Raw genomic sequence first — 27,479 nt, 5'->3', positions numbered from 1 at the left:
TGTTGGCTGTGGAGCTTATGCTACATAGCAGCTGTGTCCAAACTCTCTCTCAAATGGCACCCTATTCCTTGTGTAGTGCACTACTTTTGACCAGAGCCCTATGGGTCAATTCCATTTCATTTTCCTTAATTGAAAAGTTATGAAGCAAATTGTTTGGAATTGACATTTCAGTTTACTTCTTGAATTGAACGAATTGAAATGCAATTGTGTTAGAGCACTGCTTATAAGACTAACCACTTCCATTGCTCCCCTCTAGCCTTAGCTCGATTTCCCTGTTTAATAATAGCACTGCGTTTTCAAATATTTGTAATGTTTTATTCAGACAGTATTGAAGTAGAGGGGTAGATGAATGAGGAGAGGAGACCCAGTAGGGAGGCTGATGTCCGGTCTCCTGGGGCGACAGACAGATATTTATGTGTGCTATGTGAACTGTGTTATGTGAACTGTGTTACCATTAGACCACTAGATCACGGGGCTCTACACATAACAACCTCTGTATCCTTCCACCTTTCAGCTCTGTCCCTACTGCTCTTACCGTAAATCACATCGGGTGTTACCACTAGACTGCTTGTAGAGCTATGACCACCAGCTCTGCTCTTACCGTAAATCAGTCCCACCAGCCAACCGACCGCTCTGGTTTAGATCACTTACCACTCCAACTGGTCACACCATCAAAGGCAGTCAGCAGCAGCCAACCATACCTAAGCACTTAGGAAAGCCAGACATCCTCAACCAGAGACTTACTGAGGCAGTAGTACTAGTGTGTACCATTTACTTTGGTAGTAACATGTTTATTGTACCACCAGAGAAGGAAACCTGCACTATGATTGTATGAACTCTGCATTGGCCCTTATCTCAAGTAATGAAAACAGTGTTCTTGATCTTGGATTTGCAAACATACTCTAGGCCTTTTCCACCTTATGAAAACTGTTTAAAATGAGAGAGCTGAAGTGAGAGAGGGAGAGCGTGGGAGGAAGGGAGGGATGGAGAGAGAGTTAGAGACTGATGAGCCAAATAGAGGATTAACATGGCATGACTCCCAGAGAGTGGCAGTCTGGCTAATGCACACACACACACATGGTTGGATTTGTGTGTGCCACACTCTCACACCTCTCTCGCTAGCCCTCTCTTTCCCTCTCTTTCCCTCCCCCTCTCCTCCCTCCCTCCCTCTCCCCCTCTTTGTCTGTGAGAGTGAGTATACAGAGTGATCCAGGGAGTTAATTACAGTGGGTGCCTGTCAGGCGGGAACAAAAACCCTGCACAGACAGCACAACTAACTGGTCTGGGGAGGTCTGGGCTAGGGTAGAAACCCCCAAAACCCTGCACAGACAGCACAACTAACTGGTCTGGGGCGGTCTGGGCTAGGGTAGAAACCCCCAAAACCCTGCACAGACAGCACAACTAACTGGTCTGGGGCGGTCTGGGCTAGGGTAGAAACCCCCAAAACCCTGCACAGACAGCACAACTAACTGGTCTGGGGCGGTCTGGGCTAGGGTAGAAACCCCAAAAACCCTGCACAGACAGCACAACTAACTGGTCTGGGGCGGTCTGGGCTAGGGTAGAAACTCCCAAAACCCTGCACAGACAGCACAACTAACTGGTCTGGGGCGGTCTGGGCTAGGGTAGAAACCCCCAAAACCCTGCACAGACAGCACAACTAACTGGTCTGGGGCGGTCTGGGCTAGGGTAGAAACCCCAAAAACCCTGCACAGACAGCACAACTAACTGGTCTGGGGCGGTCTGGGCTAGGGTAGAAACCCCAAAAACCCTGCACAGACAGCACAACTAACTGGTCTGGGGCGGTCTGGGCTAGGGTAGAAACCCCAAAAACCCTGCGCAGACAGCACAACTAACTGGTCTGGGGCGGTCTGGGCTAGGGTAGAAACCCCAAAATCCCACCCCACTGGCTGGCTCACCCCAACCCTCTCTTCTCCTGTCAGCCCATTGAGCCCACACCCGCCTGACCCAATCCAGCCCAAATCCACCCAAACCACCCATTCCACAAAATCCACCCAATCCACCAAATCCACCCCAATCCAGCCCAAGTCCACCCAGTCTACCAAATCCAGCCCAAATCCACCCAGTCTACCCAATCCACCACAAATCCACCCCATCCACCCAATCCACCACAAATCCATCCAATCCACCCAATCCATCCAAATCCACTCAATCCACCCTGTGTGGGAATGTATCAGTGTCCGAGAGTGTGTGACTGTGTGTGTGTGTGTGTGTGTGTGTGTTTAGAATGAGCCAGACCGCCACGCGAGGGACAGCTGGATAAAGCTAGTGTAGCCTAGAGAGTAACCGATCCAGGTACGACTAGTTCCGACCAGTCTTCTTCTTTTCTGGTTTTATGATGGTCCGCAAACAAATGTTTCTAGGTGCATGCTGCCATCTACTGTATGGGTAGTGAACGAGGAAAATTCTTCACACTTTCTCCACCTAGGAGACACACTAGACAGCCCTTACTCTTGTCACCTCTGTCTCCTTCACCATAAAAGGGCACTTCAGGAATTCGTTGCATGTTTGCATGCATGAAAGTATTCAGACCCCTTGACTTTTTCCACATTTTGTTACGTTATTCTAAAATTAATCAAAAATATTTTTTAAATCCTCAGGAATCTACACACAATACCCCATAATGATGAAGCCAGCACAGGTTTTTAGACATTTTTGCAAACAGAAATACCTTATTTACTTATGTATTCAGACCCTTTGCTATGACACTCGAAATTGAGCTCAAGTGCATCCTGTTCCCATTGATCATCCTTGAGATGTTTCTACAACTTGATTGGAGTCCACCTGTAGTACATTCAATTGATTGGACATGATTTGGGAAGGCACACACCTATATAGCCTATATAAGGTCCCACAGTTGACAGTGCATGTCAGAGCAAAAACCAAGCCATGAGGTCGAAGGGATTGTCTGTAGAGCTCCGAGACAGGATTGTGTTGCGGTACAGATCTAGGGAAGGGTACCAAAACATTTTTGCAGCATTGAAGGTCCTCAAGAACACAGTGGCCTCCATCATTCTTCCATGAAAGAAGTTTGGAACCACCATGGCTCTTCATAGATCTGGGCGCCCGGCCAAACTGAGCAATCGGGGGAGAAGGGCCTTGGTCAGGGAGGTGACTAAGAACCCGATGGTCACTCAGAGCTCTAAAGTTCCTCTGTGGAGATGGGAGAACCTTCCAGAAAGACAACAATCTCTGCAGCACTCATCCAATCAGGACATTATGGTAGAGTGGCCAGACGGAAGCCACTCCTCAGTAAAATACACATGACAGTTTGCTTGGAGAAACAAGATTCTCTGGTCTGATGAAACCAATATTGAACTCTTTGGCCTGAATGGCAAGCGTCACATCTGGAGGAAACCTGGCACCATCCCTGCAGTGAAGCATGGTGGTGGTAGCATCATGCTGTGGGGATGTTTTTCAATGGCAGGGACTGGGAGACTAGTCAGGATTGAGGCAAAGATGAACGGAGCAGAGTACAGAGAGATCCTTGATGAAAACCTGCTCCAGAGCACTCAGGACCTTAGACTGGGGCGAAGGTTCACCTTCCAACAGGACAATGACCCTAAGCACACAGCCAATACAACACAGGAGTGGCTTCGGGACAAGTCTCTGAATGTCCTTGAGTAGCCCAGCCAAACCCCAGATTGTAGAGCAACGCTCCCCATCCAACCTGACATATCTTAAGAGATCTGCAGAGAACAATAGGAGAAACTCCCCAAATACAGGTGTGCCAAGCTTGTAGCGTCATACCCAAGAAGACTCGATGCTATAGTCACTGCCAAAGGTGCTTCAACAAAGTACTGTGTAAGGGTCTGAATACGTATGTAAATTTGGATTCTACACTGGAATCTATTTCTTCTCACTATTATATCTACTCGACACGCCATCAGTTTCAAACAAAACATCCGCTTCCACCATCTTCCGTCCGACCAGAGAGGAGATGGAACGGCTTTTAGGTTCGCTTTACTGAAGAAAGGGGTTGCTTAGGGACGCTTTACCGCAGTAAAAGGTTGCTATGAGACAATCATTAGGGATGTGGGAGTGATTTAAAGTGTCTTCTTAGAAACCGCAACCAGCCAGGGAAGCCTGGCCTCCTGAGGATTCACCTTAGTATTTATGTCATGTCCACACACAGAGGTGCTAATGCTCTCTCTCTCTTTCTCTCTCGAACACACACACACACACACACACACACACACACACACACACACACACACACACACACACACACACACACACACACACACACACACACACACACACACACACACACACACAGGCACACAGGCACACAGGCACACAGGCACTCATACACATACCCACACATAGAGCTCACACATGCATACACACACACACACATGCATACACACACACACACACATGCATACACACACACACATGCATACACACACACACATGCATACACAAACACACATGCATACACACATGCATACACACACATGCATACACACACCATCCAAGGCTCCAGTTGGGGGAAACATGGTATTTCTGTGACAGACTCTCTAATCGAGATTGGATTCTGGGTGCTTTAGATTAGGGACAACAAGGTTAGTTAAAGGTGGCATTATCATGTGTTCACTCAGCTCAGACCCTGCGGGGAGAGGAGACACTCTATTGGATTAAAGACAAAGATCAAAGGTCAAACAACCACAACAAGATAATATAATAGCACAGAAAAGTGTCAATCTGATGTGGAAGAAAGGCAGATTTACTTCACATATTTTGTTTTAATCTAAAAGGGCCATTGTAGCCAGGTCAGGGGGAAAGGGCCATAGTAGTCCGGTCAGGGGGAAAGGGCCATTGTAGTCCGGTCAGGGGGAAAAGGGCCATTGTAGTCCGGTCAGGGGGAAAGGGCCATAGTAGTCCGGTCGAGGGAAAAGGGCCATAGTAGTACGGTCAGGGCGAAAGGGCCATTGTAGTCCGGTCAGGGGGAAAGGGCCATAGTAGTCCGGTCGAGGGAAAAGGGCCATAGTAGTCCGGTCAGGGGGAAAGAGCCATAGTAGTCCGGTAGAGGGAAAAGGGCCATAGTAGTCCGGTCAGGGGGAAAGGGCCATAGTAGTCCGGTCAGGGGGAAAGGGCCATAGTAGTCAGGTCGAGGGAAAAGGGCCATAGTAGTCTGGTCAGGGGGAAAGGGCCATAGTAGTCCGGTCGAGGGAAAAGGGCCATAGTAGTCCGGTCAGGGGGAAAGGGCCATAGTAGTCCGGTCAGGGGGAAAGGGCCATAGTAGTCCGGTCGAGGGAAAAGGGCCATAGTAGTCCGGTCAGGGGGAAAGGGCCATAGTAGTCCGGTCAGGGGGAAAGGGCCATAGTAGTCAGGTCGAGGGAAAAGGGCCATAGTAGTCCAGTCAGGGGGAAAGGGCCATAGTAGTCCGGTCAGGGGGAAAGGACCATAGTAGTCCAGTCGAGGGAAAAGGGCCATTGTAGTCCGGTCAGGGGGAAAGGGCCATAGTAGTCCGGTCGAGGGAAAAGGGCCATAGTAGTCCGGTCAGGGGGAAAGGGCCATAGTAGTCCGGTCAGGGGGAAAAGGGCCATAGTAGTCCGGTCAGGGGGAAAGGGCCATAGTAGTCCGGTCGAGGGAAAAGGGCCATAGTAGTCCGGTCAGGGGGAAAGGGCCATACTAGTCCGGTCAGGGGGAAAGGGCCATAGTAGTCAGGTCGAGGGAAAAGGGCCATAGTAGTCCAGTCAGGGGGAAAGGGCCATAGTAGTCCGGTCGAGGGAAAAGGGCCATAGTAGTCCGGTCGAGGGAAAAGGGCCATAGTAGTCCGGTCAGGGAGAAATGGCCATAGTAGTCCGGTCAGGTGGAAAGGGCCATAGTAGTCAGGTCGAGGGAAAAGGGCCATAGTAGTCCAGTCAGGGGGAAAGGGCCATAGTAGTCCGGTCAGGGGGAAAGGGCCATAGTAGTCCAGTCGAGGGAAAAGGGCCATTGTAGTCTGGTCAGGGGGAAAGGGCCATTGTAGTCCGGTCAGGGGGAAAGGGCCATTGTAGTCCGGTCAGGGGGAAAGGGCCATAGTAGTCCAGTTGAGGGAAAAGGGCCATTGTAGTCTGGTCAGGGGAAAGGGCCATTGTAGTCCGGTCAGGGGGAAAAGGGCCATAGTAGTCCGGTCAGGGGGAAAGGGCTATAGTAGTCCAGTCGAGGGAAAAGGGCCATAGTAGTCTGGTCAGGGGGAAAGGGCCATAGTAGTCCGGTCAGGGGGAAAGGGCCATAGTAGTCCAGTCGAGGGAAAGGGCCATAGTAGTCCGGTCAGGGGGAAAGGGCCATAGTAGTCAGGTCGAGGGAAAAGGGCCATAGTAGTCCAGTCAGGGGGAAAGGGCCATAGTAGTCCAGTCAGGGGGAAAGGGCCATAGTAGTCCAGTCAGGGGGAAAGGGCCATAGTAGTCCAGTCAGGGGGAAAGGGCCATGGTAGTCCAGTCAGGTCGAGGGAAAAGGGCCATAGTAGTCTGGTCAGGGGGAAAGGGCCATTGTAGTCCGGTCAGGGGGAAAGGGCCATAGTAGTCCAGTCGAGGGAAAAGGGCCATAGTAGTCCGGTCAGGGGGAAAGGGCCATAGTAGTCAGGTCGAGGGAAAAGGGCCATAGTAGTCCAGTCAGGGGGAAAGGGCCATAGTAGTCCAGTCAGGGGGAAAGGGCCATAGTAGTCCAGTCAGGGGGAAAGGGCCATAGTAGTCCAGTCAGGGGGAAAGGGCCATGGTAGTCCAGTCAGGTCGAGGGAAAAGGGCCATAGTAGTCTGGTCAGGGGGAAAGGGCCATTGTAGTCCGGTCAGGGGGAAAGGGCCATAGTAGTCCAGTCGAGGGAAAAGGGCCATAGTAGTCCGGTCAGGGGGAAAGGGCCATAGTAGTCAGGTCGAGGGAAAAGGGCCATAGTAGTCCAGTCAGGGGGAAAGGGCCATAGTAGTCCAGTCAGGGGGAAAGGGCCATAGTAGTCCAGTCAGGGGGAAAGGGCCATGGTAGTCCAGTCAGGTCGAGGGAAAAGGGCCATAGTAGTCTGGTCAGGGGGAAAGGGCCATAGTAGTCCAGTCGAGGGAAAAGGGCCATAGTAGTCCGGTCAGGGGGAAAGGGCCATAGTAGTCAGGTCGAGGGAAAAGGGCCATAGTAGTCCAGTCGAGGGAAAGGGCCATAGTAGTCTGGTCAGGGGGAAAGGGCCATTGTAGACCGGTCAGGGGGAAAGGGCCATAGTAGTTCGGTCAGGGGGAAAGGGCCATAGTAGTCAGGTCGAGGGAAAAGGGCCATAGTAGTCCAGTCAGGGGGAAAGGGCCATAGTAGTCCAGTCAGGGGGAAAGGGCCATAGTAGTCCAGTCAGGGGGAAAGGGCCATGGTAGTCCAGTCAGGGGGAAAGGGCCATAGTAGTCCGGTCAGGGGGAAAGGGCCATAGTAGTCCAGTCAGGTCGAGGGAAAAGGGCCATTGTAGTCCGGTCGGGAGAAACAAGGTCCGAAACCCCTTGTTAGTTCCAGTACAGGCAGTGTTATCATGTGTGTTCAGTCAGGCAGACCCTCTGAAGGGGAGAGGAGACACTATTGGGTTATACTGGATTACGCTGTAGGATTCAAAGATCATTGTCATGATAATCCCATAGGACTACCATTTAGGGGTTGACTGGTTCAGAGACAACCGGTAGTTCACACTAAAGAGACATACAGTCAATACGAGTTTTGGTGGTTCATTTTGTTAGCCTTTAACCTTTGTTGCTGAATAGTTTATTATTTACACATGTTTTGGGGTAGGGTGGATTGGGTGGCAAGTGTGAAAATGTTGCAGTATTTAGCAATAATAAATAAGAATATGGTAGCAGCAGTTGTGATGTGTGTGTTAATGGATACTTTGGGATTTTGGCAATTATTTAATTGCTGAACACTTGAACTGGACTGACCACCTGTATTGACTTGCCACCCCTGAAAGGGATACTTTGGGATTTTGTGAAGCTCTTTATTTAATTCCCCAGACTCAAATGAACTCATGGATACCATTTCCATACTGGATACAGAGACAGAAAAATGGTATCCACATATCATCTGACTCTGGGGAAGTAGATAAAGTGCCTCATTGGCAAAATCCCGAAGTATTCCTTTATGGGGCGGCAAGTCAATGCAGGTGGTCAGTCCAGTTCAAGTGTTCAGCGGTCTGATGGCTTGTAGATAGAAACTGTCTCTGAGCTTGTTGGTATCGGACCTCTTGCTCCGATACTGTCTGCCAGACGGTAAGGGAGTTCATGGCTGGGGTGTGTGGGGTCCTTGATGATGCTGCGTGCCTTCCTCAGGCACCGTACACCCCTCACTGGAGGGCCTTGCGGAAGTCAGACGTTTACATACACCATAGCCAAATACATTTAAACTCCGTTTTTCACAATTCCTGACATTTAATCCTAGTAAAAATTCACTGTCTTAGGTCAGTTAGGATCACCACTTTATTTTAAGAATGTGAAATTACAGAATAATAGTAGAGAGAATGATTTATTTCAGCTTTTATTTCTTTCATCACATTCCCAGTGGGTCAGAAGTTTACATACACTCAATTAGTATTTGGTAGCATTGCCTTTAAATTGTTTCACTTGGGTCAAACGTTTCAGGTAGCCTTCCACAAGCTTCCCACAATAAGTTGGGTGAATTTTGGCCCATTCTTCCTGACAGAGCTGGTGTAACTGAGTCAGGTTTCTAGGCCTCCTTGCTCGCACACGCTTTTTCAGTTCTGCCCACACATTTTCTATGGGATTGAGGTCAGGGCTTTGTGATGGCCACTCCAATACCTTGACTTTGTTGTCCTTAAGCCATTTTGCCACAACTTTGGAAGTATGCTTTGGGTCATTGTCCAGTTGGAAGACCCATTTTTGACCGAGCTTTAACTTCCTGACTGGTGTCTTGAGATGTTGCTTCAATATATCCCCATAATTTACCCTCCTCATGATGCCATCTATTTTGTGAAGTGCACCAGTCCCTCCTGCGGCAAAGCACCCCCACAACATGATGCTGCCACCCCAGTGCTTCACGGTTGGGATGGTGTTCTTCGGCTTGCAAGCCTCCCCCTTTTTCCTCCATACATAATGATGGTCATTATGGCCAAACAGTTCTATTTTTGTTTCATCAGGCCAGAGGACAAGTACAATCTTTGTCCCCATGTACAGTTGCAAACCGTAGTCTGGCTTTTTTATGACGGTTTTTAGAGCAGTGGCTTCTTCCTTGCTGAGCGGCCTTTCAGGTTATGTCGATATAGGACTCGTTTTACTGTGGATATAGATACTTTTGTACCTGTTTCCTCCAGCATCTTCACAAGGTCATTTGCTGTTGTTCTGGGATTGATTTGCACTTTTCTCACCAAAATACGTTCATCTCTAGGAGACAGAATGCGTCTCCTTCCTGAGCGGTATGACGGCTGTGTGGTCCCATGGTGTTTATACTTGCGTACTATTGTTTGTACAAATGAACGTGGTACCGTCAGGTGTTTGGAAATTGCTCCCAATGATAAACCAGATTTTTTTTTCTGAGGTCTTGGCTGATTTCTTTTGATTTTCCCATGTTGTCAAGCATGCACAAAGTAGATGTCCTAACCGACTTGCCAAAACTTTAGTTTGTTAACAAGACATTTGTGGAGTGGCTGAAAAACGAGTTTTAATGACTCCAACCTGTAAACTTCCGACTTCAACTGCATATACCCAGTTTTTTTCAGTGGGCATTGCCTATACTCACTTCTTAATTTGTTTTGTTTTGTATCAAAGTAGTGTAGTGGAGGTATTTGACTTATTAATTACGTAATACAATAGATAAATCATGCACAAAGTAGCCGACACAATCGAAAAGCACGTGAAATATATTCACATGCGTGCAGCACACAGCCTAGTGTCTGTGTTCATATTTCATAAGAACATATGTTCTGAAATACTGGACATTTTGAACTCTAATGGTGACAATTTGACAAAATTACAGTCATGGTCCTAAATTGGACTCGCATTTTTCTAGTCTCTGTCTTGACTTGGCCTCAAACCTCTCGTCCCCCTCCCGGTCTTGACTCGGTCACGCCTCCGGTCTTGGTCTTGAATCGGTCTCTGTTAGTTTATAGTAGATAAACCTATCAATAGGAGGTGTATCTTAAACTCAGTGGTGTAAAGTACTTAAGTAAAAATACTTTAAAGTACTACTTAAGTAGTTTTTTTGGTATCTGTACTTTACATTTCATTTTTACTTCACTACATTCCTAAAGAAAATAATCTATATTTTTTTCCTGACACCCAAAAGTATTTGTTACATTTTGAATGCTTAACAGGACAGGGAAATGGTCCAATTCACGCATCAAGAGAACATCCCTGGTCATCCCTACTGCCTCTGATCTGGTGGACTCACTAAACAGAGAACATCCCTGGTCATCCCTACTGCCTCTGATCTGGTGGACTCACTAAACACAAACGCTTTGTTTGTAAATTATGTCTGACTGTTGAAGTGTGCCCCTGAATATCGGTATATTAAAAAAACAGGAGAATTGTGGAATCTAGTTTGCCATATTTATGGAATTTAAACTTTTACTTTTACTTTTGATACTTAAGTATATTTAAAATCAAATACTTTTAGACTTTTCCTCAAGTAGTATTTTACTGGGTGACTTTCACTTTTTCTTGAGTCATATTCTATTAAGGTATCTTTACTTTTACTCAAGTATGACAATTGGGTACTTTTTCCACCACTGCTAAAACTGTTGTCTATTTATGGTCATGTAGAGGAGGAATGGAGAGGCCCCTCACAGTCCAAATGAAGTGGGGTTGTTTCCCCGCTGACTGGACACAGATGTCTGTCATGTTGGCTGACTGTCTTACCGGCTGTCTGTTAGGCTGACTGCTTTATAGGCCTTGCTGACCCGGAACCTGGCTAGCTGGCCGCCTGCTTAACAGGTGTCTGTTCCAAAACAGTGTCTGGTCCAAAACAGTTTCATGGTGTGGTTGGAGTCAACCTGGGTCATGTCTGAGTCTATTTACAAGCCTATGGCTTGTGACTGTGGCCTGTGAGTTACGGGCCAGGAAGTGGGACTGAAGCCGCCACACAGAATGTCTTAGTCTGTTTAAAGACAGAGTTACAGGCCTGTCACTGTGACTGGGCTGGAGACGCAGTGTTACGCACGTTACTTAACCCATTACCCATACATAGTACATTACCAAAACACATTATCAAGCATAACGTTAGTCTACTGTACTTACAACCTGATTTACAAGCCTGCCACCAGACAACACATTACCCATTCACATTACATTACCAAAACACATTATCAAACACCTTACTAAACACTTTACCGAATACTTTTTTTATCGGGAGCAACTGTGAACAATAGCCATGTCAGACATGAATTACATCTAATTGGCCGATCTTATTGTTCACTGATAGCTCAGGGATACAATCTTACAATACACATTACCAGATTACCACACTACGCATACAGGCCATTATTAGTAGACTTTTAGGCCTGTTCATGTTCAGTAATGGGCTTTTCTCTGAGTGCTACATTGTTATTATCAGCATTAGGGGACTGTTTGGTTTAGGAGACCAAAATAGCTGCTTTATAACAACCAGCTAAGTGGTGCAACTATATTCAGTTCGTGTCCTAAATGGCACCCATTTTTATTTTTATAGGCACTGGTCAAAAGTAGTGCACTTTAAAGAGAATAGGGTGCCAGCCCTGGTCAAAAGTAGTGCACTTTAAAGAGAATAGGGTGCCAGCCCTGGTCAAAAGTAGTGCACTTTAAAGAGAATAGGGTGCCAGCCCTGGTCAAAGTAGTGCACTTTAATGAGAATAGGGTGCCAGCCCTGGTCAAAGTAGTGCACTTTAAAGAGAATAGGGTGCCAGCCCTGGTCAAAAGTAGTGCACTTTAAAGAGAATAGTGCCCTGCATGTCCCCAGGCACCCTCATTTGTTGACTTCTGTGATCGAAAAAGCCTTGGTTTCATGCATGTCAACATCAGAAGCCTCCTCCCTAAGTTTGTTTTACTCACTGCTTTAGCACACTCTGCTAACCCTGATGTCCTTGCCGTGTCTGAATCCTGGCTCAGGAAGGCCACCAAAAATTCTGAGATTTCCATACCCAACTATAACATCTTCCGTCAAGATAGAACTGCCAAAGGGGGAGGAGTTGCAGTCTACTGCAGAGATAGCCTGCAAAGTAATGTCATACTTTCCAGGTCCATACCCAAACAGTTCGAACTACTAATTTTGAAAATGACTCTCTCCAGAAATAAGTCTCTCACTGTTGCCGCCTGCTACCGACCCCCCTCAGCTCCCAGCTGTGCCCTGGACACCATTTGTGAATTGATCGCCCCCCATCTAGCTTCAGAGTTTGTTCTGTTAGGTGACCTAAACTGGGATATGCTTAACACCCCGGCAGTCCTACAATCTAAGCTAGATACCCTCAATCTCACACAAATCATCAAGGAACCCACCAGGTACAACCCTAACTCTGTAAACAAGGGCACCCTCATAGATATAATCCTGACCAACTGGCCCTCCAAATACACCTCCGCTGTCTTCAACCAGGATCTCAGCGATCACTGCCTCATTGCCTGTATCCGCTACGGAGCCGCAGTCAAACGACCACCCCTCATCACTGTCAAACGCTCCCTAAAACACTTCTGTGAGCAGGCCTTTCTAATCGACCTGGCCCGGGTATCCTGGAAGGACATTGACCTCATCCCGTCAGTTGAGGATGCCTGGTCATTCTTTAAAAGTAACTTCCTCACCATTTTAGATAGGCATGCTCCGTTCAAAAAATGCAGAACTAAGAACAGATACAGCCCTTGGTTCACTCTAGACCTGACTGCCCTCGACCAGCACAAAAACATCCTGTGGCGGACTGCAATAGCATCGAATAGTCCCCGCGATATGCAACTGTTCAGGGAAGTCAGGAACCAATACACAGGGTTCAATTCTCGGGCCTACTCTTTTCTCTGTATATATCAATGATGTTGCTCTTGCTGCGGGTGATTCCCTGATCCACCTCTACGCAGACGACACCATATATACTTCCGGCCCGTCCTTGGACACTGTGCTATCTAACGAGCTTCAATGCCATACAACACTCCTTCCGTGGCCTCCAACTGCTCTTAAACGCTAGTAAAACCAAATGCATGCTTTTCAACCGTTCGCTGCCTGCACCCGCACGCCTGACCAGCATCACCACCCTGGATGGTTCCGACCTTGAATATGTGGACATCTATAAGTAGCTAGGTGTCTGGCTAGACTGTAAACTCTCCTTCCAGACTCATACCAAACATCTCCAATCGAAAATCAAATCAAGAGTCGGCTTTCTATTCCGCAACAAAGCCTCCTTCACTCACGCCGCCAAACTTACCCTAGTAAAACTGACTATCCTACCGATCCTCGACTTTGGCGATGTCATCTACAAAATTGCTTCCAACACTCTACTCAACAAACTGGATGCAGTTTATCACAGTGCCATCCGTTTTGTCACTAAAGTACCTTATACCACCCACCACTGCGACTTGTATGCTCTAGTCGGCTGGCCTTCGCTACATATTCGTCGCCAGACCCACTGGCTCCAGGTCATCTACAAGTCCATGCTAGGTAAAGCTCCGCCTTATCTCAGTTCACTGGTCACGATGGCAACACCCATCCGTAGCACGCGCTCCAGCAGGTGTATCTCACTGATCATCCCTAAAGCCAACACCTCATTTGGCCGCCTTTCGTTCCAGTACTCTGCTGCATGTGACTGGAACGAATTGCAAAAATCGCTGAAGTTGGAGACTTTTATCTCCCTCACCAACTTCAAACATCTGCTATCTGAGCAGCTAACCGATCGCTGCAGCTGTACATAGTCTATTGGTAAATAGCTCACCCATTTTCACCTACCTCATCCCCATACTGTTTTTATTTATTTACTTTTCTGCTCTTTTGCACACCAATATCTCTACCTGTACATGTCCATCTGATCATTTATCACTCCAGTGTTAATCTGCAAAATTGTAATTATTTGCCTACCTCCTCATGCCTTTTGCACACAATGTATATAGACTCCCCTTTTTTTCTACTGTGTTATTGACTTGTTAATTGTTTACTCCATGTGTAACTCTGTGTTGTCTGTTCACACTGCTATGCTTTATCTTGGCCAGGTCGCAGTTGCAAATGAGAACTTGTTCTCAACTAGCCTACCTGGTTAAATAAAGGTGAAATAAAAAAAATAAAAAATAGGGTGCCAGCCCTGGTCAAAAGTAGTGCACTTTAATGGGAATAGGGTCCCATTTGGAATGGATTCATAATCCTAAAATGGGTTGGAGTCATCGAGCAACATCAACACACAAGGACTTGTAAGGAATTATCAGACAGACAGTAGATAATGGTTTATTTATGTTATGTGGGAGCCGTAGGAGTTGTGTAGATTATTGCATGATTGCGTCACCCATAGCAACCTATTGCCTATATAGTGCATTACTTTTTACCAGAGCCCTATAGCCCCTGGTCAAAAGTAGTGCACTATTATAGGGAATAGGTTGCCATTGGCGACGCAAACCATATGTATCACACCACTTAACTTAGTAACTAGGATATTCATTCAGAGGGATTGCAGAGAGACACCCACTAGGTTGTACACAATAGGTCTCTTTCATAGCTGCCCCTATCTCTTTCACTCCCTTTCTTCCTCTGTTTCTCTCTCTTTGTTACTCTGTTGCTCCCTCTCCCCCATTTGTCTTGTGGTCAGCGTGATCTTCTTTGTTTTCTCAACCGTGTGTTTGTCTTTTGTGTATGTTATCACATCGTATACGGCCAGTTTGTTTGCTTTGCTGTAGAAAAGTGTCAATATTTTCATAGCTTAGTAGTTTTTGGAAACCACTTATAGTATCTATTTTATCGTGCATCGAATAGCTGGCCAGCGTACTGTGAGATTTGATTCTGGGTTCTGAGAATACATATTTATCAGTGAGATTTCCACTTCATTGTCAGCAGTAATAGTATTATATGCTGGTATGTTAAGCAGTCTTTAGAATGAATGGAGGATTGTGTCTTATTTATGCAGCCCCAGAGCATATATTTTACCACCCTAACATATTGTAGAGAGCAGATGTGTGTGTGTGTGTGTGTGTGTGTGTGTGTGTGTGTGTGTGTGTGTGTGTGTGTGTGGGTGTGTGTGTGTGTGTGTGTTTGTCTGGGGCTGCCATGACATAACAGACAGGATAATTATGATAATTGACCCCAGTGACCTTTGCTGATCCCAGATTGTCTGACCTGACTCTGGTGAACACAATAGATGCACCAGGGGAGAGGCCAGAATGAATATCTCTATGGGGAGAGCTGCTGGTTCAGTGGAGATAAAATGGGGAGGTAATGAGACAGATGGCCAGACAGGCACAGACGACAAGCAGTGACACGGGGTGGTGCTCTGATTATACACAATGACATTATGACAGATGCAGTCAGACGGTTACCAACGGAAACGACACACACACACACACACAATCACGTTGGAAGGGAGTTAGATGCAGAGATAATGTAAAGAGACCTAGACAGACCTAAGGACACATCCACTAACACCCAAGAGTCCCAGACATATAAAGACACTCACACATAAAGCCAGTCAGACTGTGACGCAGCAGAGAGTCTAGGAGAGGAGCGGAGATGCAGTGGGGCAGTCCCAATTTGAAGATGTTGTCTTGATGCTGAGAGAGAGAAAGAGAAAGAGAAAGAGAGAGAGAGAGAGAGAGAGAGAGATAAAGAGAAAGAGAAAGAGAGAGAGAGAGAAACTGCATTACAATTAGATTATTTACAATGACATGGTGGTTCTATGTGTTATGTCTCCCTCAGTGCTGCCAAGGGTTACTACATCAGGTGTCGGTGGGGAAATGCAACATTTTTGTGGGTGATGCTCTTGTTCAGATTGTTGTTCCTTCTAAACTTCAAGAACTAGTTTTGAAAACATCTCATGACGTTTCTGGTCATTTAAGGGTTAGTTAAACCTATGATCGTATTTTGTGACATTTTTAATGGCCTCGTTTAAAGAGAGACATTTCCACTTACATCAAAACATGCCGCGTTTGTCAGCTGACTGGGAAGCCTAATCAGATGTTAAGGCCAGACCAGCTACAACCTATTCCTGTTACAAGCCAGGCATTTGAGCATGTGATTATTGATTGTGTTGGACCCTTACCCCGTTCTAAAGCTGGTAGCACCTACATGTTAACTGTGATGTGTCAGGCTACGAGATATCCTGCAGCCGATCCACTTCACAACATTACCACTAAGTCTGTTGTGAAGGTTTTGTCACAGGTCATCTACCTTTTTGGAATAATTAAGATGATTCAGAGCGATCAGGGTTCCAACTTCACTTCGCACATATTTGCACAGGTCTTGTGATAATTGCGTATTAATTGCGTACTGCACTGAATTAGAACGTGACTGGGAAGAGGGCTTACCGTGGTTGCTGCTCGCTGTTAAAGAAGTATCACAAGTGAGCACTGGGTTCAGTCCTAATGTCCTTGTTTTTGGTCATACTGTGCTCTATTAAAGGGGGATTGGAAGGTGGTTGAGCCTCGCCCAAATTTGTTGTCATATGTTAGTGGTTTCCTACATAGGTTGTATGGAGCTTGTGAAATGGCTAAAGAAAAACTAGCATCCTCTCAGGTGAGAATGGAGCAAGGAGACCCTTGTTTCAACTGACCTGAGCCCTAGGACCATGCCCCAGGACTACCTGACATGATGACTCCTTGCTGTCCCCAGTCTACCTGGCCATGCTGCTGCTCCAGTTTCAACTTCCACCTGACTGTGCTGCTGCTCTAGTTTCAACTGTTCTGCCTTATTATTATTCGACCATGCTGGTCATTTATGAACATTGAACATCTTGACCATGTTCTGTTATAATCTCCACCCGGCACAGCCAGAAGAGGACTGGCCACCCCACATAGCCTGGTTCCTCTCTAGGTTTCTTCCTAGGTATTGGCCTTTCTAGGGAGTTTTTCCTAGCCACCGTGCTTCTCCACCTGCATTGCTTGCTGTTTGGGGTTTTAGGCTGGGTTTCTGTACAGCACTTTGAGATATCAGCTGATGTACGAAGGGCTATATAAATACATTTGATTTGATTTGATTTGATTTGATCTGGGCGTTGCAGCATTTTGAGGTACAGTGGGGCAAAAAAGTATTTAGTCAGCCACCAATTGTGAAAGTTCTCCCACTTAAAAAGATGAGAGAGGCCTGTAATTTTCATCATAGGTACACTTCAACTATGACAGACAAAATGAGAAAAAAAATCCAGAAAATCACATTGTAGGATTTTTTATGAATTTATTTGCAAATTATGGTGGAAAATAAGTATTTGATCAATAACAAAAGTTTATCTCAATACTTTGTTATATACCCTTTGTTGGCAATGACAGAGGTCAAACATTTTCTGTAAGTCTTCACAAGGTTTTCACACACTGTTGCTGGTATTTAGGCCCATTCCTCCATGCAGATCTCCTCTAGAGCAGTGATGTTTTGGGGCTGTTGCTGGGCAACAAGGACTTTCATATCCCTCCAAAGATTTTCTATGGGGTTGAGATCTGGAGACTGGCTAGGCCACTCCAGGACCTTGAAATGCTTCTTACGAAGCCACTCCTTCGTTGCCCGGGCGGTGTGTTTGGGATCATTTTCATGCTAAAAGACCCAGCCACGTTTCATCTTCAATGCCCTTGCTGATGGTAGGCTTTGTTACTTTGGTCCCAGCTCTGCAGGTCATTCACTAGGTCCCCCCGTGTGGTTCTGGGATTTTTGCTCACCGTTCTTGTGATCATTTTGACCCCACGGGGTGAGATCTTGCGTGGAGCCCCAGATCGAGGGAGATTATCAGTGGTCTTGTATGTCTTCCATTTCCTAATAATTGCTCCCACAGTTGATTTCTTCAAACCAAGCTGCTTACCTATTGCAGATTCAGTCTTCCCAGCCTGGTGCAGATCTACAATTTTGTTTCTGGTGTCCTTTGACAGCTCTTTGGTCTTGGCCATAGTGGAGTTTGGAGTGTGACTGTTTGAGGTTGTGGACAGGTGTCTTTTATACTGATAACAAGTTCAAACAGGTGCCATTAATACAGGTAACGAGTGGAGGACAGAGGAGCCTCTTAAATAAGAAGTTGCAGGTCTGTGAGAGGCAGAAATCTTGCTTGTTTGTAGGTGACCAAATACTTATTTTCCACCATAATTTGCAAATAAATTCATTAAAAATCCTACAATGTGATTTTCTGGATTTTTTTTGCTAGTTAGAGGATGGTAGTTATCATGAACCTGACAGGTGCTAGTTAGAGGATGGTAGTTATCATGAACCAGACAGGTGCTAGTTAGAGGATGGTAGTTATCATGAACCAGACAGGTGCTAGTTAGAGGATGGTAGTTATCATGAACCAGACAGGTGCTAGTTAGAGGATGGTAGTTATCATGAACCTGACAGGTGCTAGTTAGAGGATGGTAGTTATCATGAACCTGACAGGTGCTAGTTAGAGGATGGTAGTTATCATGAACCTGACAGGTGCTAGTTAGAGGATGGTAGTTATCATGAACCTGACAGGTGCTAGTTAGAGGATGGTAGTTATCATGAACCTGACAGGTGCTAGTTAGAGGATGGTAGTTATCATGAACCAGACAGGTGCTAGTTAGAGGATGGTAGTTATCATGAACCTGACAGGTGCTAGTTAGAGGATGGTAGTTATCATGAACCTGACAGGTGCTAGTTAGAGGATGGTAGTTATCATGAACCTGACAGGTGCTAGTTAGAGGATGGTAGTTATCATGAACCTGACAGGTGCTAGTTAGAGGATGGTAGTTATCATGAACCAGACAGGTGCTAGTTAGAGGATGGTAGTTATCATGAACCTGACAGGTGCTAGTTAGAGGATGGTAGTTATCATGAACCTGACAGGTGCTAGTTAGAGGATGGTAGTTATCATGAACCTGACAGGTGCTAGTTAGAGGATGGTAGTTATCATGAACCTGACAGGTGCTAGTTAGAGGATGGTAGTTATCATGAACCTGACAGGTGCTAGTTAGAGGATGGTAGTTATCATGAACCTGACAGGTGCTAGTTAGAGGATGGTAGTTATCATGAACCTGACAGGTGCTAGTTAGAGGATGGTAGTTATCATGAACCTGACAGGTGCTAGTTAGAGGATGGTAGTTATCATGAACCTGACAGGTGCTAGTTAGAGGATGGTAGTTATCATGAACCAGACAGGTGCTAGTTAGAGGATGGTAGTTATCATGAACCTGACAGGTGCTAGTTAGAGGATGGTAGTTATCATGAACCTGACAGGTGCTAGTTAGAGGATGGTAGTTATCATGAACCTGACAGGTGCTAGTTAGAGGATGGTAGTTATCATGAACCTGACAGGTGCTAGTTAGAGGATGGTAGTTATCATGAACCAGACAGGTGCTAGTTAGAGGATGGTAGTTATCATGAACCTGACAGGTGCTAGTTAGAGGATGGTAGTTATCATGAACCTGACAGGTGCTAGTTAGAGGATGGTAGTTATCATGAACCTGACAGGTGCTAGTTAGAGGATGGTAGTTATCATGAACCTGACAGGTGCTAGTTAGAGGATGGTAGTTATCATGAACCTGACAGGTGCTAGTTAGAGGATGGTAGTTATCATGAACCTGACAGGTGCTAGTTAGAGGATGGTAGTTATCATGAACCTGACAGGTGCTAGTTAGAGGATGGTAGTTATCATGAACCTGACAGGTGCTAGTTAGAGGATGGTAGTTATCATGAACCTGACAGGTGCTAGTTAGAGGATGGTAGTTATCATGAACCTGACAGGTGCTAGTTAGAGGATGGTAGTTATCATGAACCTGACAGGTGCTAGTTAGAGGATGGTAGTTATCATGAACCTGACAGGTGCTAGTTAGAGGATGGTAGTTATCATGAACCTGACAGGTGCTAGTTAGAGGATGGTAGTTATCATGAACCTGACAGGTGCTAGTTAGAGGATGGTAGTTATCATGAACCTGACAGGTGCTAGTTAGAGGATGGTAGTTATCATGAACCTGACAGGTGCTAGTTAGAGGATGGTAGTTATCATGAACCTGACAGGTGCTAGTTAGAGGATGGTAGTTATCATGAACCTGACAGGTGCTAGTTAGAGGATGGTAGTTATCATGAACCTGACAGGTGCTAGTTAGAGGATGGTAGTTATCATGAACCTGACAGGTGCTAGTTAGAGGATGGTAGTTATCATGAACCTGACAGGTGCTAGTTAGAGGATGGTAGTTATCATGAACCTGACAGGTGCTAGTTAGAGGATGGTAGTTATCATGAACCTGACAGGTGCTAGTTAGAGGATGGTAGTTATCATGAACCTGACAGGTGCTAGTTAGAGGATGGTAGTTATCATGAACCTGACAGGTGCTAGTTAGAGGATGGTAGTTATCATGAACCTGACAGGTGCTAGTTAGAGGATGGTAGTTATCATGAACCTGACAGGTGCTAGTTAGAGGATGGTAGTTATCATGAACCTGACAGGTGCTAGTTAGAGGATGGTAGTTATCATGAACCAGACAGGTGCTAGTTAGAGGATGGTAGTTATCATGAACCTGACAGGTGCTAGTTAGAGGATGGTAGTTATCATGAACCTGACAGGTGCTAGTTAGAGGATGGTAGTTATCATGAACCTGACAGGTGCTAGTTAGAGGATGGTAGTTATCATGAACCAGACAGGTGCTAGTTAGAGGATGGTAGTTATCATGAACCTGACAGGTGCTAGTTAGAGGATGGTAGTTATCATGAACCTGACAGGTGCTAGTTAGAGGATGGTAGTTATCATGAACCTGACAGGTGCTAGTTAGAGGATGGTAGTTATCATGAACCAGACAGGTGCTAGTTAGAGGATGGTAGTTATCATGAACCTGACAGGTGCTAGTTAGAGGATGGTAGTTATCATGAACCTGACAGGTGCTAGTTAGAGGATGGTAGTTATCATGAACCTGACAGGTGCTAGTTAGAGGATGGTAGTTATCATGAACCAGACAGGTGCTAGTTAGAGGATGGTAGTTATCATGAACCTGACAGGTGCTAGTTAGAGGATGGTAGTTATCATGAACCTGACAGGTGCTAGTTAGAGGATGGTAGTTATCATGAACCTGACAGGTGCTAGTTAGAGGATGGTAGTTATCATGAACCTGACAGGTGCTAGTTAGAGGATGGCAGTTTTTTTTTGTCGTTTCTTGCTTTGTTTTGCAATATGGCCATCATGCCTTGTCACCACTTGTTGCAATTGTCACGTCTGCGGTTTCCCCGCCTCAGGTCATGACCTTTCGTTGTTGTCCTATTCAGTCTAAAGCGTGATGTTGAATGATGCCTAAGAGACCACAAGTGACAAGGTCAACTGAGGTCAATGACCACAAAAAACCCACAATGCTTTATTTGTTCTTTTTACGGTGACAATTGTTAGGACAGCTGCCATTTGTGAAATGGCCAAGGGGCCGATATTCTTCAACATGAATGTATTGATATCATACATAAATGTGTCCTGTCATCCAATCATACATAAATGTGTCCTGTCATCCAATCATACATAAATGTGTCCTGTCATCCAATCATACATAAATGTGTCCTGTCATCCAATCATACATAAATGTGTCCTGTCATCCAATCATACATAAATGTGTCCTGTCATCCAATCATACATAAATGTGTCCTGTCATCCAATCATACATAAATGTGTCCTGTCATCCAATCATACATAAATGTGTCCTGTCATCCAATCATACATAAATGTGTCCTGTCATCCAATCATACATAAATGTGTCCTGTCATCCAATCATGCATAAATGTGTCCTGTCATCCAATCATACATAAATGTGTCCTGTCATCCAATCATACATAAATGTAAAATCATTCAGCAGTTCCTAATAGTATAAAAGCATGTGGAATGGTTCTGACTTAGTTTTGTTTTCTTTACCCTGTAATACAGAAGTGTTTGAGTCTGTCATTTCTCCTGGGTTGAAATGAATATGTATCGCATAGCATATTTTATGTGCTGTATGTTTTCTAACAGTGTTCCTGCATCACAATTTCTCATCAAGTAGCTGAATATATCCAAAGTGTGTATTTGCCAGAAGCCAACAGAGGAGCCAGTCAGTAGTCTGCTGTGTGTGTATGTGCTGTGTGTGTGCTGTGTGTGTCTGTTTCCACCATGAGTGTGGCTGTCTGCATGTGTGTGCACGCGCATGCATGTGTGTGCATGTATACTTCTGTATGTGTGTGTGTGTGTGTATTCCCCAATGATATACTGCCAGTGAATGGATTTCTGCAGCATCCACCATACGGGGCCTAATAGCAGCGTGGCAGATGCATCTGAATGAGTTGTACAGGCTGAGGTGGGGTGTTGGCTCTCCACTGATGCAGAGGAAACTATGTTCCGCTGCCGCCATCTAGTGGTCGTAGGTGTGTAATTAAATTAAACATGGTTGCTTGGTAGTGTAAAGAGACCAGGCTGATAGGTATAGTTCTCCTGTATTAGATCTGTTGTTGACAGTACTGTTTCCTAATAGGTATAGTTCTCCTGTATTAGATCTGTTGTTGACAGTACTGTTTCCTAATAGGTATAGTTCTCCTGTATTAGATATGTTGTTGACAGTACTGTTTCCTAATAGGTATAGTTCTCCAGTATTAGATCTGTTGTTGACAGTACTGTTTCCTAATAGGTATAGTTCTCCTGTATTAGATATGTTGTTGACAGTACTGTTTCCTAATAGGTATAGTTCTCCTGTATTAGATCTGTTGTTGACAGTACTGTTTCCTAATAGGTATAGTTCTCCTGTATTAGATCTGTTGTTGACAGTACTGTTTCCTAATAGGTATAGTTCTCCAGTATTAGATCTGTTGTTGACAGTACTGTTTCCTAATAGGTATAGTTCTCCAGTATTAGATCTGTTGTTGACAGTACTGTTTCCTAATAGGTATAGTTCTCCTGTATTAGATCTGTTGTTGACAGTACTGTTTCCTAATAGGTATAGTTCTCCAGTATTAGATCTGTTGTTGACAGTACTTTTTCCTGAAGCATGCTCCACGTAAACTCAGGTTTAGTATATGCATCGTCACCTGAAAGCATTCTTCTTGTCACAGGTTTCAGGTTCAGTGTATGGTGATGGTGGAATGTGCAAAAGTGTGATCCTATGCCACTTTAAAACAGACCGAAGCACTTTAAACCCATAGTTTGTTTTTGTACAATATTAGGAGTGTAGCACTGAAAACTGTCTAGGCTGTGGGTATGTTCTTACTGATGAAGACCTTTGGGGTTGAAATGTTGGCCTGCTGGAGCATTCACCAGTGTGCAGGTATCGATCTTTGCAACTTGATCTCACAACCAAGTGCTCTCACTGATGTCTACTTATGTCTAACCTGCATGTGTGTATTCCTGTGTTTCTACAGGACCGTAAGCTGACCAAGGCGGAGCAGCAGCGTTTTAAGGAGGAGGCAGAGATGCTGAAGGGGCTCCAACATCCTAACATTGTTCGTTTCTATGACTCCTGGGAGTCAGTGCTGCGAGGGAAGAAGTGCATCGTCCTGGTCACCGAACTCATGACCTCGGGGACACTCAAAACGTGGGTAGAAGACAAACACACACAGACAGACCGACATACACATGTACACCACTGCTCAGCATCAAATAGGGTTACACCAAAGAGATGACGGCTCACTCTAGCTTCCTGTAAATTGGAACCAGTGAGTTGGCTAATCAGAGCATTCATGAGGATGTTCTCTCTGTAGAAATAAAGTCTCACTTTAAATAAAGTATTTCTCATGAAGTTTAATGAAGCCTCTATAAGCCTTATATAGATGCATCACAAATCACTTATAACCAAAAATGGCCTACCGCCTCGCCTCGATGTAGCAACATTTTTTACAATGGATATAATTAGAGACTCAGAGATACAACATCATACACTGCAGTTGAGGAACAATGGGAAAGGAATTCTGCTTTGAAAGTTGATACATTTGTCACTACACTTTTGAGAAAATGGTCCTTGAATGTTTTGGTACACCTACTGGAGAGCTCTTCTTTGTCTACACCCATTCAGCATCACTCACACCCTCTTAAGCCTTAGCCCCCACCTATCTCTTTAGGATTCACATGTGAGGCCATGTGCTAAACAGAGTGCGTCAGGTAGTGTAGTAAAGAACCATAGATATCAAGACTAAAAGGGGTGAAAGTAGTAGCCTACAATAAGGAAAGACTCCAGGTAAAGTCACACTTTATCTAGTCTTTGGTGCAGGTCATGTTGTTCTTCACATTACCGTCTCTGGTAAATACACACTATATCAAATCAAATCTAACTTTATTTGTCACATGAACAGAATACAGCAGGTGTAAATGCTACAGTGAAATGGTTACTGGTATATTTGCATAGTAGCAATATCAAAAATAGAAAGTGTCCAGATAAAAAATATTGCATAAATATTTTATAATTATTAGAGATGATGCTTACCCAGACACGCTTGTCGAAATTGATGGGTCACGTGAAATAAATGCTATAACAACCCTCCAGTCACATCTAGCTAAGTGGATCGGTCACTATTGTCTAGACATGGACACATGTTCGAGAAATACAATAGATGGCCGTAATCACCCGCAGACACACCTGGCTAACTTGATGGGTCATGTAATCATCTGGCAAAGTGTAGTCTTGTTTAGACATGTAGCTAGCTAACTAAACAATGAACCATAAATCCAACCCATAGCTACAGTATAAACAGATTGTCATAGCTAGCCACCATGCATGAAATGCTGTTGCATGAATCTGCAGGTAGCTAAAGCTAATCAACTAGGTTCAGTGTTAGCTATCTAGCTAACATTAGGCTATAACTAGCAATGCAAATGGCTTTCAGAGATACTAACAATATTCCTACACAGATCATACACGTAACATTCGCTAGCTAGCTAACAGTATGCTTTAACTTGCAATGAAAACAACATTCTGACAAAATGAGAAGCGTATAATATCTGAAAATGTAGCTAGACTCTTACCCATATACATGGATGAATGCTTCACGGCAGCATGTCTTTTCTGTTTTGTAGCTAGCTACAGCTTGTTTGGTCCATTTTGTCAAGTCACTCCGGTTTACGTGTGCCAAAAGTAGTCCATCACAACTAAATTCAGGGCATCAATGTTGTTGAGAGCAGTAGCAACACTTGCAGTTCTCCATGGCTAACATTGTATATATATACAGTGCCTTGCGAAAGTATTCGGCCCCCTTGAACTTTGCGACCTTTTGCCACATTTCAGGCTTCAAACATAAAGATATAAAACTGTATTTTTTTGTGAAGAATCAACAACAAGTGGGACACAATCATGAAGTGGAACGACATTTATTGGATATTTCAAACTTTTTTAACAAATCAAAAACTGAAAAATTGGGCGTGCTAAATGATTCAGCCCCCTTAAGTTAATACTTTGTAGCGCCACCTTTTGCTGCGATTACAGCTGTAAGTCGCTTGGGGTATGTCTCTATCAGTTTTGCACATCGAGAGACTGAATTTTTTTCCCATTCCTCCTTGCAAAACAGCTCGAGCTCAGTGAGGTTGGATGGAGAGCATTTGTGAACAGCAGTTTTCAGTTCTTTCCACAGATTCTCGATTGGATTCAGGTCTGGACTTTGACTTGACCATTCTAACACCTGGATATGTTTAGATTTTCCATTGTAGATTTTGCTTTATGTTTTGGATCATTGTCTTGTTGGAAGACAAATCTCCATCCCAGTCTCAGGTCTTTTGCAGACTCCATCAGGTTTTCTTCCAGAATGGTCCTGTATTTGGCTCCATCCATCTTCCCATCAATTTTAACCATCTTCCCTGTCCCTGCTGAAGAAAAGCAGGCCCAAACCATGATGCTGCCACCACCATGTTTGACAGTGGGGATAGTGTGTTCAGGGTGATGAGCTGTGTTGCTTTTACGCCAAACATAACGTTTTGCATTGTTGCCAAAAAGTTCATTTTTGGTTTCATCTGACCAGAGCACCTTCTTCCACATGTTTGGTGTGTTTCCCAGGTGGCTTGTGGCAAACTTTAAACAACACTTTTTATGGATATCTTTAAGAAATGGATTCCTTCTTGCCACTCTTCCATAAAGGCCAGATTTGTGCAATATACGACTGATTGTTGTCCTATGGACAGAGTGAGAGATCCTCACTGAACTTCTGGAGAGAGTTTGCGGCACTGAAAGTAAAGGGGCTGAATAATTTTGCACGCCCAATTTTTCAGTTTTTGATTTGTTAAAAAAGTTTGAAATATCCAATAAATGTCGTTCCACTTCATGATTGTGTCCCACTTGTTGTTGATTCTTCACAAAAAAAATACAGTTTTATATCTTTATGTTTGAAGCCTGAAATGTGGCAAAAGGTCGCAAAGTTCAAGGGGGGGCGAATACTTTCGCAAGGCACTGTATATATATTAAACGTGGTAGCAAGGATTATCTACACATACTGAGCAGCTCATGTTATAAATTGAAGCGCTCTACATGGCAGACCAATCCCAACTCATCTCTTGGCATGTCCAGCCCATCCATTATCTCAGCCAATCATGGCTAGTGGGAAGGTTCCTCTCTTTTTCCGTGGCTAAACCAACTAGGCTTGCAATTTAACAATTTTATTTGTATTTACAAATGTCGTACACGCTTGTTATTTAGGCACATGAAAGTTCACATGTTCCAAAAGGCATTTCTGCAACAAAAAAAGTCATTTTTATTTCAAAATATATATAAAATCATTCAAATGCCTCTCCTGTGAAGTAGTGACGTGCGACATACACCTAGCTTCTTGAAATGTGTCACAAATGTGGTCATACAGTCGTTCCTCCGTCGATATAAACCATAATCATTATACTGTTGACCTTAGTTATAATATTTTGTCCTGTCCGGTCCTGACTGCAGGTATCTAAAGCGCTTCAAGGTGATGAAGCCGAAGGTCCTGAGGAGCTGGTGTCGTCAGATCCTGAAGGGCCTCCAGTTCCTCCACACCCGGACCCCTCCCATCATTCACAGGGACCTGAAGTGTGACAACATCTTCATCACGGGCCCCACCGGTTCCGTCAAGATAGGAGACCTTGGACTGGCTACTCTCATGAGGACTTCCTTTGCTAAGAGTGTCATAGGTAACTAACGATAATCAGTTATTAGTTGTTGTCTTATGTTATGGGAAGGGTATTGACATTTCTAATGGGCCACAGGTATGTCAGAACTCTTGTGAGTAAGATTTCCAATGTATTTATTACAAATGGCAATTCATCTTGAATAGGTGCTAATGGATCTCTCTGTTGTACAAATGGCTTTTAGAATCTGTGGTCACTCTGCAACATAATGAATATTTTATAAGCTGCCCCAACTCTCCAACAAGGCAGTGTTGAGTCAATCTGTGTACAGTCTCTGCTGTGATTATTGTTGCTCTTAGGTCGAGCTCTAGTGTACTAACTTGCCACTCAAAGGGAATGTTAAATTGATTTTGGCAATGAGGCC

At 44.8% G+C, this 27,479-nt stretch overlaps 1 protein-coding gene across 7 annotated transcripts in view; it reads left to right on the top strand.

Moving 5' to 3' along the window:
* The window catches only part of LOC109907075 (serine/threonine-protein kinase WNK2), an 85,307-nt gene that overhangs the window by 19,617 nt on the left and 38,211 nt on the right, over window positions 1-27,479 (top strand). For all 7 annotated transcript variants that reach the window (XR_004203724.1, XR_004203723.1, XR_004203725.1 and 4 more), the window contains exons 3-4: window positions 23,401-23,573; window positions 26,898-27,118. Coding sequence is in view for 4 of the 7 variants with exons in the window: in XM_031794647.1 (XP_031650507.1) it covers window positions 23,401-23,573; window positions 26,898-27,118 (394 nt within the window). In the remaining 3 variants the exon portion in view is untranslated. The remainder of the gene's footprint in view (window positions 1-23,400; window positions 23,574-26,897; window positions 27,119-27,479) is intronic.

Source organism: Oncorhynchus kisutch, linkage group LG17 (genome assembly GCF_002021735.2).
Source record: "Oncorhynchus kisutch isolate 150728-3 linkage group LG17, Okis_V2, whole genome shotgun sequence".
Taxonomy (NCBI): Eukaryota; Metazoa; Chordata; class Actinopteri; order Salmoniformes; family Salmonidae; genus Oncorhynchus; species Oncorhynchus kisutch.
Note: the sequence above shows the minus strand (reverse complement) of the source record. Positions and strands in the feature narration are given on the sequence as shown.